This window comes from Alosa pseudoharengus, unplaced genomic scaffold, assembly GCF_046254945.1.
Source record: "Alosa pseudoharengus isolate Yale_2024_CS ecotype anadromous, Long Island Sound unplaced genomic scaffold, YU_APseudo_1.1 YU_APseudo_1.1_scf_19, whole genome shotgun sequence".
Taxonomy (NCBI): Eukaryota; Metazoa; Chordata; class Actinopteri; order Clupeiformes; family Clupeidae; genus Alosa; species Alosa pseudoharengus.
Genome location: NW_027468657.1, coordinates 16,533,091 through 16,547,796, shown reverse-complemented (window position 1 = coordinate 16,547,796; position 14,706 = coordinate 16,533,091). Strand labels below are relative to the sequence as shown.

General features: G+C 41.0%; 1 protein-coding gene across 2 annotated transcripts in view; it reads left to right on the top strand.

Moving 5' to 3' along the window:
* Positions 1-14,706, top strand: part of LOC143132392 (uncharacterized) — a 151,276-nt gene that overhangs the window by 106,964 nt on the left and 29,606 nt on the right. For both annotated transcript variants that reach the window (XM_076291874.1, XM_076291873.1), the window contains one exon: positions 2,613-2,786. In XM_076291874.1, the coding sequence (XP_076147989.1) occupies positions 2,613-2,786 (174 nt within the window). The remainder of the gene's footprint in view (positions 1-2,612; positions 2,787-14,706) is intronic.

The following is a 14,706-nucleotide window of genomic DNA, read 5'->3' as shown; positions in this document are numbered from 1 at the left end:
TGTGCGAGCAGCTGCATTTTGTATAAGCTGTAAGCTCTTTAGACAGGTGTTATTGCAGCCAGCGTATAGAGCATTGCAATAATCAATCCTTGAGGTGACAAAAGCATGGATTAATTTCTCAGCGTCTGGTAGGGATAAAGACTTCCTTATCTTTGAAATGTTCCTTAAATGATAGAATGAAACTTTGGTAATCTGTTTTATGTGATTACTTAGTGATAGGTCTTGGTCAATTGTAACTCCTAGATTTTTAACACATGTGGATGAGGATAGTCGGAGATCAGTAAATGTAGCCTGTGATGAGGATAGGATATCCCTCATCTTTTTAGGACCTAAAACCATGACTTCTGTTTTATCGGAGTTCAAAAGCAGGAAATTGTTTGTCATCCATGTCTTTATGTCTCGTATACATGTGTCAAGTTTGGCTAACGGAGTCAATTGGTCAGGTTTTATGGAAAGGTATAGTTGTGTATCGTCTGCATAAGAATGAAATTTAATGCCATGTTTCCTAATTCTAAACCAACCAAAGCTTGACTGAAACATTGTAAAACCATTGACTTGTTTTAAATTAATTAAGAGACAGGTCCTCCTCGCATGATCCTGGTGAAAACTGCTGGTTTCATCTCAAGCACGCACATATTTTTTTATGTAGCAGTCGCCGACATTCAAAAAATATGCGGTTATATTTCACAACTTTTGCGAAGTAGGCCTAGCCTACTGGGAAACGCTGGCAAGCTAGCTGCTGGCAGATATTACAGGTAGGCTATTATAACTTAGACAGATATTTTCTTCCCTAGGCTAGGCCAGCAACACACGCTGGAAAGATGCAAACAGATCAACTTAACATATACAGTATTTCCTCCTGATTGCGAAGCACTGCACATAATTTGACCAGCTGTCTTCGCGTCCATAGTTTGTGAAACGATGCTGCGTCCGAGCAAAGACTTTAGATGCCAAGCGCAACTCCAAAAAGGAGAACAAATTAGCGTCTGGCTTCAGCCTGCGCCGGACGCCGGACAGGGCTTTTAAAATCCATATGTCCAGCCTAAATTCGAACATATGGCCAACCTATCGCTAACTGGCTTACCAACTCTTTTTCCCGCTCATTCTACCATAGGCTCCCTCATTCCACGTAGGCTACCTGTCTATCTCTCAGGCCTCAGCTACACCACGAAAACGTCAGGCATATTATTTTGTACATAGGCCTACTGTATTATTACCGTTTTCACATCTTTAACCAAACCCGTGAAAAACATCTTTACTCTGCAACCACTACACTTCCTCCCGTAGCCTAATAGCCTAGTCACTTATACAATTGACCTGTCGCTAAGCCCCGCCCCCCATTGTTACCGTGTGAAAACTCGGACAAACAGACCAGACTTGATTAGAAATACATTGTGGACAATGGCAGCTGACAGTATATGAAAGCAGGCTTTGAGGACGTTTTGGTGGTTAAAGGATTTACTTTCCTCCAGAAGCTATCAAAAGGGACTTAATTATGCTATGGAGGGGTGTATTCAAAACTTTAGAATACATACAAGGTGACAAGCAGTTGTGGCGAGTAGCCGTGCAAATCACTGTGCAAAAACCACTGACGTTAATGCTAGCTAGCTAGCTAGTGGAAGATTGATACTAAGATATGCTAGGTTACGTTAATATTTGATGTAGTAAGAATATAATAGTTGGTTAATGAGCATTTTCATCTTGGGATTTAACAGGGAACCTGTGCCCACATTGTTGGCTTAGTAGCCTACATTACGTCGAGCTGTTGCAAACGCGAGAGACGTCCTGTAGGCTACTGTTGATGAAAATATACCCCGTTTTCTAGCCTCTCGGGGTACCGGCTATCAGTATTACACGTTTCCCATGCAAAAGTTTGACCATGGTTATCCGTCGGGTTTTTTTGAGTTAATAAACTCCATAAATAACCATTAATTTGTCATTTTATGCCTCCTCCCTGTTGTTTCCTATGGAGTTGTCCGAGCTGATGTCCGAGTCCCGTTGAGGCTGGACTGTCATTGGCTCATCAGCGTTCTAAGGCAGGCGCTTAGCGACAGGTCAATTGCGTTTTAAATACACGAAACTGGATGGAGACATCACTGCTCTCTTGCACTCGCTGGCGGTCCCATACGCACATTTAATACCTCTCTTTCAAAAAATTTAGTTGTATTTAAGACTTTTTAAGGATCCGCGGGAACCCTGCTTTCTGAATGAAATAGTCTGACATTCTCCATGAATTTTAATTCTATGAACTATGCGCTTCTTCGTTGGTGTTCAGCCGTTTCTTCTTCCGGTCGGCGGACTGGGAATCGAAACTAGGAATGGAAATTTAAACTTTTGAACGATTCCGGGAAAATCGCAAAGATATTCCCGGTTCCAACCAATACTCGATATTCGATACCCAAGCCTAATGGGTAATGAAGTCCTTTGACAACTTTGGGCAATGAGTGTAGCCCAAAATTACCCACAAATCCGTGCCACGTGTAGTTTCAAAACAGGAAGTGGGATGAACACGCTGCTTGCAAAGTAAATGAGAGTCTGAGCGAGCAGAAACATATTGTACATATGGAGTTAGTAATTGATGCCACTCAATCCCCCCCCCTCTCTCCCTACAGGCTTGATTACAACAAGATAAGAAAAGAAGGCTGTGCTCATCTGACTAAAGCTCTCACATCAAACCCCTCACACCTGATAGAGCTGGATCTGAGTAAGAATGAACTAGGAAACTCAGGAGTGAAGCACATCTCTGCTCTAATGGAGAATCCAGACTGTAAACTACAGAAACTACAGTAAGTAAACTGATGAGTGTATGATGTAGTTAAATAAACATAACTTAAGTCACAATGGCGGGACAGGGAACTCCAGTATAGAAGTACACATTCTACAGTGGGCATTACTTCAAATTGGCCAGCTTTACTCGAGATTCGCACGTGACCTCACGCGGGATCACGCAACTTTAATTCGTATTTCTCCAGTGACGCTGCAACGACGCCGACGCTGCAACAACTCAGACAACCGCCAGATGGCTCTGGTGAGCAGGGTTTCTCGAAAAATAAATGGAGCCTGGAAAACCCTACACAGACTTCACTACAGACTTTAGGAGACTGGTTTAGAAATAATTTAATAGCCAGAAATATGCCTGCCCTGCCCTAATAGAGAAATATTTGGTCATTGTAATGGATGCAAAACAGCCTATAATGCTAAATGTCTATGGCAGGAGACTATGTCTATGGTGCATGCTATTTCCATAACCGCGAGATACGTGCTTCACCATGACGCCAATGAGTTGTTAACAGACATGAACCAAGACATATAGCCTAGCAGCAATCTATCTAAAATAACACATACTTGAAGTATCATTCATCATAAGCGCCAATTTATGTTTCTGCCAGTGGGTGCTCAAACAATTAAATGCCCGATACCAACGCCCATGTGTATTGTTGCATTACGGTTTTTGAGAAGTAATGTATGCACTTCAACACTGTAGGAAATCAACAGTGGCCGACACACAAAATGCCAATACAGTTTGCGGGAGTCTATGGGCATCACCCCCGAGGACATTTATTAAATGCTGTTAACTCATTGAGTGCCAAAAACGTAATATTACGTTTTTTCCTTCCCAAGCGTTGAGTGCCAAAAACGTAATATTATGTTTTTAGCTTTTTTTTTTAATTACGAAACTAGACACTTTAACACACCTTATATGTGATTTTGGGAACTCTGTGATGAATGGAAATGAAATATATGACGATCGAAAACTCATGAAAACGCACAATCTAGACATTTTATGTGGACATTTTATCATAACTCGGTTGCCGCTTTGGAATCAGTGACGCATGCACGTCAGGTCAAAACCAGGCCATTTTTGTCGGTTTTGTCGGTGGCAGTCTCGTCAGGTCTCGCTGATCACTTCCCGGAAAGTTTACAGGCAACGCTTCATATTTCATGAAAGACGTTATATCTCCATTTAAAAAAAACAGCGATTTTGATGAAAGGATTCTCAGGAACAGAGGCGTGTAGAAATACACGGTTTGCACCCACTGAGAGCTTAAAGTCTCACCTTTTAAACAAGCCATTATATGTGTTCATAGCTATAACACAGAATATGCTGTGGCTGTACAAAAATCATCAACAATGGTCTAGATTGCTGGCACTCTAGGACAAAGCTTCCGAAAACAGCTTGGAATTCAATGAGTTAAGCAAAGGCACAATTTTTGTGCACTTTCAGTCACCTACACTACGCCTAAATCACTCATGATCCGTCGTTTGACTCCTGAACAGTTTACGTAACTCAAAAGGTTAATTGCGTTAACCCAAACTAAAAGGAAAAACACTTTGCTTTGTTTTTATAAACAGAAATTATATTTTGTGTTTACATCACGCCGTTAAAAATACGAGATATAGCCTATCCATCCAGAAGCGCGCATTAGCCGACAGTAAGTGGAGGCAGTGGTTCTCAAACTTTGCCATATCCTACACTGGTGTAAAAGGCGGATATTGTATCATTGCATAATTTTTTATGAAGGTCTGCCAGGGATATTCTTAGGCCTATGAATGGTGTGCCTTCTCTTCTAGATGTAACTTTCTCCTTCACCAACCTCTGAGCCTATGAGGCAGCCACGTCGTCAGTGACACTCTCAGGTCCTTCTCATCCGCTGATACAGCAACATGAGAATTCCACTATAGCATTGCTCCTCATTGCCTTACTACTTTCCTTTTCAGGATGTTCTTTCTATCCATAAGTCTTTCTTCAGTGAATTAGCAATATACCATCAGAAGCCAACAATCATAAAACACCTGTGCGCACGCTTTCTATCCCCTTCGCATGAAGCCGTCTGCTTGTTGTAGGCTAGATTTGCGCGAGTTCTTTCTATCTGCTTTACTTTTGCGAGTTGCGACCACCTAAGCTATGTTATAGATGTTCTATGAGGTACCAGTGTTTAGCTGTGTCACAAAACAATAAGCTTTGTCAGACTACTTTTAAAATGATATTCAGGGCTATACATTTTAAACATTCGGGGCTGAAGACCCGACAGAGCCTTGTGTTAATTCTTCAGGTGGGAAGTGTCAGGAATTTTCATACGAGAGATGCTCTCATTGGTGGTTAGAATATGGAGTAGGGGATTGACAGCAACATAGCCAATCACATTATGAGAGATGCTGAATTTAACATCAACTGCGATGTTTGATTTTAAATTAATGTAAATTTAGCCGGGACTATAAGCTGGCACACGTGGGTGCTTGATATTTTCCGTAGGCTCGAGCGACGGATCACCCATGGTAACGCACAATCTGGACATTTAATCTTAAAACTCTGCTTTTGATGGTTGCCGCTTTGGGTTGAATCAGTGACACATGCACGTCAGGTCAAAACCAGGCCATTTTCGTGGGTTTATCACTAGGTGGCACTCTCGCCAGGTCTCGCTAGGTCACTTCCCGGAAACTTTACAGGCAACACTTCATATTTCATCAAAGACGCTACATCTTCATTTCTAGAAATAAAACAGGGATTTTGATGAAAACTAGCCACTGTTTAGCTTGGGATTTCTTAGGAACAGAGGCATGTAGAAAAAAACGGTTTGTACCCACTGAGAGCTTAAAGTCTCACCTTTCAAACAAAAGTATGTGTCCATAGCTATAACATAGAATACGCTGTGGCTCTACAAAAATCGGAGAAACCAGAAGGCACACAACACCGGAACGATTTTAAGGCTGTTTCGCATAGGCTACTCAATGGTGCTATTTCACACGCATTTTAGCGACCCCCACTCACCGGGGTTAGGTGGAAGGTGTTAATAGACGATTGGCGTAGCCTACAGTGGACTAGGGCTGTCAAAATTCCTCAAAAATGACGTTTGAATATCCCCTCTAAAATAAACACATGTATTTGAATATATTGGAATATCTAGGCTATATTATTTGCGCATTATGTCAGTGACGTGCATCATGTCAAGGCTACTTTGAGAACATTTCCTAATTCACCCGACACTGATATTCAAAATGTTTAAACTTTTTCGGCATAGCCTATAAGCAGTTTAATTAAATGTAATGTTAGTTGTAGACAAACGGGCTACTTGGTGAGGCTTGGCCTCACAGATGCGCTCGTGCCTTAAATGGCAATAAAAATCTTCAAGATGTAGGCCTATTAACTGACCGCCCGATTCACGTTGGCTGGGGGCAGGGGTGGCCATCAGACATTTGTTCCCAAGGGTCTATGAATCCGGCCCTGCCTCCAACGAACGCAACTTTCCACCTCTGAGACAGCTTAAAAGAAGTCGAGAGGACTCCTAACTCACTAAGACTTACTTATTGTAGGCTGCGCAAACCACAGGCCTTTTTTTAGGCAAGCCTGCATTCGAGGCAGGCCTTCTGTTGAAGAATTTTATATAAATCCTGCGCTTTAACAGTAATCCTCCTACCCCCCACTACCACAGCTGTGGATAGTGTGGCATGCACACGGTTTATGTCTCCTTCTTGCAAACTAGGCCTATAGCCCAACCATTTACATCTTCAAAAAACAACAACTTTCATATCTTTAGGCTTCATTCAGCATTTTGTTCTTCCACTGGAAATTACTCTTCTACATTTGCTGCCTGCTGCATCCTTTCTGTTTGTATTGTTTAGAAAATGTTTGACGTCTTGAGTTAATGCATTAAACATTGTTTTCTGGTAACCAGCCACAAATAGCCTACAGATTCTTGCGTGCGTACATTCTCTATTCTCTCCAAAATGTCCCCGTTCTATAGTCTGGCCAAGTGTGTAATTCTGCGGCATAAAGCAGATGTATTTGTTTATTGTACAGAGAAATAAAAATAACCTGTCAGCAGGCAGCAGTGAATTGACTACATTGCAGTCAATAAGTAGGGCAAATTAATATACGAAACCAAAACGTGGGTCATAGTTGCCTAAGCCTCTGCTGTGAGGCCAAACCCATGAACAAAGACGCATTGATATCTGCAATAGAGTTTTTTTTTGGCGAAACAAACTCACAGCCGAACGTTGCAATAAATACATAGACCATCTGGACAAAGTCATCAACAGAGTCATAGCACTGAAGGGAGAGGCAACTGGCATGTGATCTCCCCACGAGCCAATGAGGAGGCCAGGAGGAGTTTTCTCCTGTGCCTACGATATTTAATCCAGTGTTTTGTCAAGTTGCAAAATGCTATTCGTTTTAACAATTTTTTTATGATAGTATGAAGTACTTTTTGTATAGGCTACTATCTTAATTGCTTTATACTCAATACTTGACCAATGGCTATTGCATCTGTCTATTGAAAGTGAGAATGTGGCATATAGGCTTCATAAAATAAAATAAACAGATTGCTAATGGCCTACAAGCTGATCTGAGGTGCGTTTCCTGTACAACTACTGAGGTACAACAACTAACAGGATGCATCGTTCAACTAACCAACATTTAGGTTACGACTGTTTCCCAAAACTTACTTACTTTGTAAGTTTGGCAGTTTCCATGATAGTTTCCAAACTTCAGTAGTCTGGACTAAGGTGGTTAATGACGTTTAGAAGCACGTGAACCGGCACCTGCACGTAATTCTGTGGCGCTTGGTGTAATGTTAGCAAAGTCGCTGTTCTTAGCTTCTAGCCTACAATGTGCATTTCTTCAGATAACCCATTACGTGATGCATGTAACATGCTCTAAATAGGCAGTGGTTTATTAAACGTAGTCACGTACTTATTATGTGTTTTATTTATAAACACACACACGGCCGAATTGGGACTGAACGTCTGAACAGACTACGTAGCATTTCTTTAGGGTTGTCTAGCAACAGAAGTGACTACTTAATTTGTAAAGCAAAACGCAAAGCAAAAATCTAGCTCTACATTGCAGAAGAATTAGGGATACTGCTTCTTCATGACTTGTTTAAATGTCATTGTAATTTATTTGACGCATGCTCGCGTTTAAGTGTCACGCATAGCTGTCCCCGATGTTACAGCAGCTCCATGTGGAAACAGCAAAGAGTGCACATATCCGATGAGATTTCTGACGAGGAGCAAGCTCTCTGCCTCACTAGAGCCTTAGGCCTACTGTTTATTAATAAAACTATGATATAGAATAGAAACATCTGGAATCTATTTATTTCATCTTAAAGAGCATTCATAGCCTAGAGAAAACGATACATTTTTCTTTATATGCAATGTTCAAGGAAGATAGGCTTACATTTATAGGCTGTCCCTGTTTGATCACAGGTCCAAGTAAACGAGTGGATATAACGTCAATGCATTCTAGTTATGTTTCATGTAGCCTACTTTATTTCATGTTGAGTTTTACTTCCCAGCATGCATTGCGATTCATTTAGTATTTTTGGCTATTATTAGTTTTTAATATTTTGAAACAATATGGTTTGAACAATTTATCTTAGCCTAGGCCTACTCTGATGATGTTTTGAACAATATGCTACGGGATATACCCATTAAAACGTCGTATTAGATTATTAAGAAAATGACACCGTAGATGTGAAAGCAGCACATCCCGGTATAAATTTCCATGTCTACTCATCTGTAGTGTAATGCATTCGGTGGACGTGATTTCATACATGCGTGAAAATATGAGGTGAGTGAAGTTGATTGTGTAGCTGTAGAACAAGTCATTAATGTGTGTTCATGTTCCATCTACCTCTCTCCTAGCAGCGCTGAGACTTACAGGATGTAATACCATACCAAATCGCGCAAATATAAACGTTGCGCGCATAACGTCGCGGTGACCATTACAGGACGTCCTCTCAAAGTGTCGTGGACGTCTTTTAGACCTCCCAAACAGAGGTCCGCGGGACGTAAAGGGAACCCTACACAATGTCGAGGAGGTGACGTTCGCCAGGGGACCTTTAGGGGACGTCGCCAGGACTTTATTTTGTTTACTGGGTACATATTCTCAACTGACTCGCCAAAAAGTGCGCACCACCTTATTATTATCTGCAGGTGTGTGACTTTTACTTACGTGCACATGGCTGCAAATTGACTTTTAATTTATGTATTTTCTGCCTTAGGCATTTTAAAATATAGATGTATGGTGGTTAGAAGTGTAAATATCAATTAGAAACCTAAATATATTTATAATTATTAATTTGCAAACAAATAACTGGTGTCAGTGACATCTTTGACATAAAGATCCCCGGAACTATGCTTCTACTAGCATTCTACCACAGGTCGAGAGGTGTATTTGTAACTACACAACTTTACGATAGTGGTTGCGAACGTTCGTTGCTACTATGGTTTTGGGAAACACTAACGTAGTGTAACGATGCATTGGACTATGAAAGTTCCAAATATGAATGTAATTCGGCGGCATAAAGCAGATGTATTTGTTTATTGTACAGAAAAATAAAAATGACATGTCAAGCAGTCAATTGACTACATTGCAGTCAAGAAGTAGGGCAAATTAATTTACGAAACCAAAACGTGGGTCATAGTTGTCTAAGCCTCATTAAAAATTTCGCTAGATATAGTATTAAATCGCCAACATTGTTTTCTGCAGAAGCCTACCCAAGGCTACAGATTAATTCTGAACAGTTATTTCTCTACTGGCTCAATTATCACACCACTGTTTTGATTTACCCCCAACACGTACAATTAATGTAGACAGCAAATTTCGATTTCGATTTTCGTTACCACCGTGTAGTCAAGCCTTAAGACATACCCAAGTAGCTTAAATCGAGGTAAATCAAGCTTTTTCAGAAGGGGCGGCAGGCAGAGCAATGTACAGTGGCAGAGCGACGCACAGTGGCTGAAAGTGGTACTAAAGCTTCACGCAGCTTCACGCCTCGTAATGCGCGACTTAACGGCCATTTGAAAGCGATGCCCACTGTATTTCGGCATAGCCTATAAGCAGTTTAATTAAATGTAATGTTAGTTGTAAACAAACGGGCTACTTGGTGAGGCTTGGCCTCACAGATGCGCTCGTGCCTACGATTTTGGTCTGTTTTCATAGTCGGCGACTAAATTTCCAAAGTCGGACTGAAATCATGGAAGTTGTACTGGAATCGCGGCGCGCTCCCTTCAATTAGATCGTTAAGTGTATGGTGCCAATCTTAACAGTTTTAAGTCAGTCGGAGTCAGTCCTTTTCTAGTTTTGCCGTTACAAAAATATCAAACATGTTTGATATTATCGCAAGTCTTTCTAGTCATGGCTCATGCAAATAGTGACGTGAACTATAAAAACCAATAGTGACCTCTCTCCAACACCACACATGAAGGGGCAAAGTAGGCGACAGCTGTAGCCTATATTATTATTTGTTATTCTTATAATATTTGTCATTTCTTATACATATTTAGTCGGCTCTTCCACGTGACAGAACGACTCTATATCGGTTAGGGATGTCACACATGAAACAATTGCAAAATCATAGTCTGTGACTTAAAACTCTACTACTTGTCTTTAGATGTGAGAGGATCTGAGACTGTAGTCTTTCAAAAATCTTTTCCAAATCTTTGCAAATCTTTCCAAAGTCTGTCAGTGTAAGGAGGGCTTTTAGTGGGGCTGTTAACTCATTGAATGCCAAGCTGTTTTCGGAAGCTTTGTCCTAGAGTGCCAGCAATCTAGACCATTGTTGATGATTTTTGTACAGCCACAGCATATTCTGTGTTATAGCTATAAACACATACAATGGCTCGTTTGAAAGGTGAGACTTTAAGCTCTCAGTGGGTGCAAACGGTGTATTTCTACACGCCTCTGTTCCTGAGAAATCCCAAGCTAAACAGTGGCTAGTTTTAATCAAAATCGCTGTTTTTTTTCTAGAAATGGAGATATAACGTCTTTCATGAAATATGAAGTGTTGCCTGTAAAGGTTCCGGGAAGTGACCTAGCGAGACCTGGCGAGACTGCCACCTAGTGATAGACCCATGAAAATGGCCTGGTTTTGAGCTGACGTGCATGCGTCTCTGATTCGAACCAAAGCGGCAACAGAGTTATGATAAAATGTTCAGATAAAATGTCCAGTGCGTTTTCATGAGTTTTCGATCGTCATATATTTCATTTCCATTCATCACAGAGTTCCCAAAATCACATATAAGGTGTGTTAGAGTGTCTAGTTTATAATATTATGTTTTTGGCACTCAACGCATGGGAAGGAAAAACTTAATATTACGTTTTTGGCACTCATTGAGTTCTTAAAATAGGGGTGATCTTGCTTTTTTTGAAAGAAGCATGAAACAGAGTTTGTTCTTTATGCCCTAAGCTTTCATTTTAGATCTGGAGGCATCCTCAGTTTGACCTCTGAGGTCAGATAGAGGTCATGTAGTGGATTCAGAGGTCGGACATGGAAAATTCTCTTCAAAAGATTTATTTGAAGTTTACAAAAATTTGGAGAAAAACAAAACAAGGTTCAGTCCCTTTTAAATAAAGCACTGAAGGCGTGACGTAAGTCTCGTGCTGAGCATTGGCAGTCTCACACTGCTGGCTTAAGCACTACGCCCATTTGCACCAGGTTTGGAAGAGGAAGCAGAGAATGACACGCAGGTTGTGGCCACTTTTATGCACAGCTCGGCATTTTCGGAATTGGAGTCCTGCGCGACATCTTAACAGGCAATTAAGTCCGGGCCTGTTTGAGACAGAACAAAATAAAAGACACAACACACTCTGGCCCGATGAACTAGGTCAGAGAGCAATGTTCATCAATTTACAGTTCCAAGTTGTATAACAACTGTATAGGTCTTCTCAAAATATTAGTCAGAACATTAGATCGTTCTTACTTGACAAGATCTTACGTGACAGTCTCTTCCGATAAACAGTTGTTCAATTTTTCCCAATTTCCACATACGTCTTGGAACCTTATCTTCGTGAATTAACACAATATCTCCAACTTTAAATTTGGATGGATTAACATTCTTCACTGTATGTGCTGACCTTAGTTGTAGAAGATACTAATTTCTGCAGCGTTTCCAGAATGAGTCCACGATCCGTTGTCGGTATTTCCACCGTTTGGTCAAGGCTTCCGCATTCGCTACTTGGACATCTGTTGGACTTGGCTGTGGGGGTAAGGTAGTAAGTCTCTTGCCTACTAAGAAATGAGCAGGGGTTAGAGGTAACAATTCTTCACTGTCTGGGTACAGATAGGTCAATGGACGTGAATTAATTACTGCTTCCACTTGAATAACAATTGTTTGCAGTTCTTCAAACGTCAGGCATGCTCTACCCAGTATTTTCCGAATACAGGTCTTCATGGATCGTACCATTCGGTCCCAAAATCCTCCCCACCAAGCTGCTCTCTCCACGATGTATCTCCATGTTATTTGTTTTCCTGCGAACAGAACTTGCAGATCCTTGCTTTTCATTACTTGCCACATCAGTTTAAGATCTCTGTCAGCTCTTTTAAAATTATTTGCATTATCTGAATAAATGGTGTTGCATATTCCTCTTCTTGCGATAAACCGCTTAAATGCCATTAGAAAAGCTTCTGTGGTCAAGTCTGAAACTAACTCCAAATGCACAGCTCTTGTTACAGCACATGTAAATAAGGCTATGTACGTCTTCCTGTGAATAGGTTTGACAAATAATGGACCAGCAAAATCAATACCCGTTACCTCAAACGGCTGGGCCTCGGTGATACGTTCTTTGGGTAGCGGAGCTTCGCACTGCTGCCTCGGCTTGGCTTTGGACTTGCGGCACATCAGACATTTCAGCACCACCTTCTTGGACAGTTGCCGTCCGCGCAAAATCCAGCTTGATTCTCTTACTTGCGTTAGCGTGTCTCTCACTCCAGAATGCAGTACATCTTCGTGAGCTTTTCTCACAATCAATTCTGAAAATCTGTGGTTTGCTGGAAGAATACAGGGATGCTTCACCTCATGTGGAAACGCACTCTTTTGCAAGCGGCCTCCAACTCGCATGATTCCTGTGTTGTCAAGAAAGGGGTTAAGGTTTAGCAGTTTAGATGTTCGTAGAAGTTCTTTTCCAGCACGCAAGTTTTCCATATCTGTAGGGAAGCTTTGAGTGTGTTTTGTGTGTTCAAAATCCAATACAATTGAGCATTTTTCATTTCTTCTGCACTCAATTCTCCATTTAACTTTTCTGTATGTCTCGTATTATGAATGAATCGTTTAATCCATGACGTTATTCTCAATACTCTTTGCAAATCACTATAATGATTTAAATCAAACATTGGTTCTTGAATGATGTTTTCGTTCACCTTGTTTGCTGTGACTTGATTTTGAGAAACACTTTCTGCAATCTCCGTTTTGTCTGTTGGATACTCCATATCCATCTCATGCGATTCGAGCCTGCATAGCCACTGCGGACCTTGCCACCAAAGGTCGGTTTCAATCATGGAATGCACAGAAATTCCTCTTGTACCGAGATCGGCTGGGTTTTCCTGTCCTTTACAATGTTTCCAATTTTCTGGCAATGTCAAATTTTGTATTTCGGACACTCGATTGGCTACAAATGGTTTCCACTGTTTTGCGTTGCTCTTTATCTAATGAAGCATTATCATGGAGTCTGTCCAGAGTTTCAGATTACTTTTATCTAATTTCAAATGTGTTATGACATACGTTCCTAGTCTAGCTCCAATTACTGCTCCTAAGAGCTCAAGTCTGGGTAAAGTGTTGGCTTTAATGGAGCTACTCGTGTTTTGGCTGCGATTAAACTACTGCTGCAATAGCCGTCAGCATTGACTATGCGCATATACGCTGCCGCACAATAGGCGTTTTGACTAGCATCGCAAAACACATGAACTTCTTTTACTTGAATGGGCTAACCTTCTGGCAGAGTGGCGTCATAACGTCGTTGCACTGATAACTTTTGTAAAGTTGGCATCTCTGCACACCACTGTTCCCATTTATCACTCAGTTCTTCTGGAAGTTCCTCATCCCAATCAACTCCTCTTTGCCATAACTCTTGAACAAGGCATTTTATCCTGATGGTGACTGGGGATAAAAATCCAATTGGGTCAAACAGTCTAGCAGCTGATTGTAACACTCCACGCTTAGAATTGACTTTCTTCGCCAAAAACTGTACTAAGTCATCCACTTCAAATGTAAATTCATCATTGTCCGTTCTCCATACAATTCCAAGCACTTTCAATGTCAATTGGCCTTTGATTTCTGCTTTTTCTATGAACTCCATGTGTAGCCATTTTTCTTGCAATTCTTTAGCGTTAGTTTTCCATTTGCAAAGCATCATTCCGGCGGTCGACATAATTTCTCTTGCTTTGAGCGCTAGGTTTTCTGCTGATTTTACATCTGCAGCTCTAGTAATCAAATCATCAACATAAAGACAGTCTTTCATAATTTTTTACCACTTCTGGATAAATGGTTTCATACCTTTCTAGGTGATGTCTGATCGTTGCTGCCAACAGGAAAGGGCTTGATGTTACTCCGAATGGGACTCTTAATTCTTAAGGTGATGAGATTGACTTTGTCACTGTTACTTGGCTTGTCCTTAGTCCATAAAAATCTCAAAGCATCTCGATCTTGCTCATTCAATGAAATTTGTAAGAATGCCACTTTATGTTCACGGAATCTTAAAAGTATGCTTAAAAGTTCTGAGTTCAGATTTGGGCCTGCGAAAAGACATTGGTTAAGAGACAGACTGTTATTCTCATGTGAAGACGCTTCAAACACTACACGCACTTTGGTTGTAGCTCTTTGTTCCTTCACTACAGTGTGATGGGGCATATAGTAAATTGGACCTACTGCATTGGCTGAATTCTTACTGGTCACTTCTTCAATGATTCCTTCTCGCAAGTAGTCTTGCAT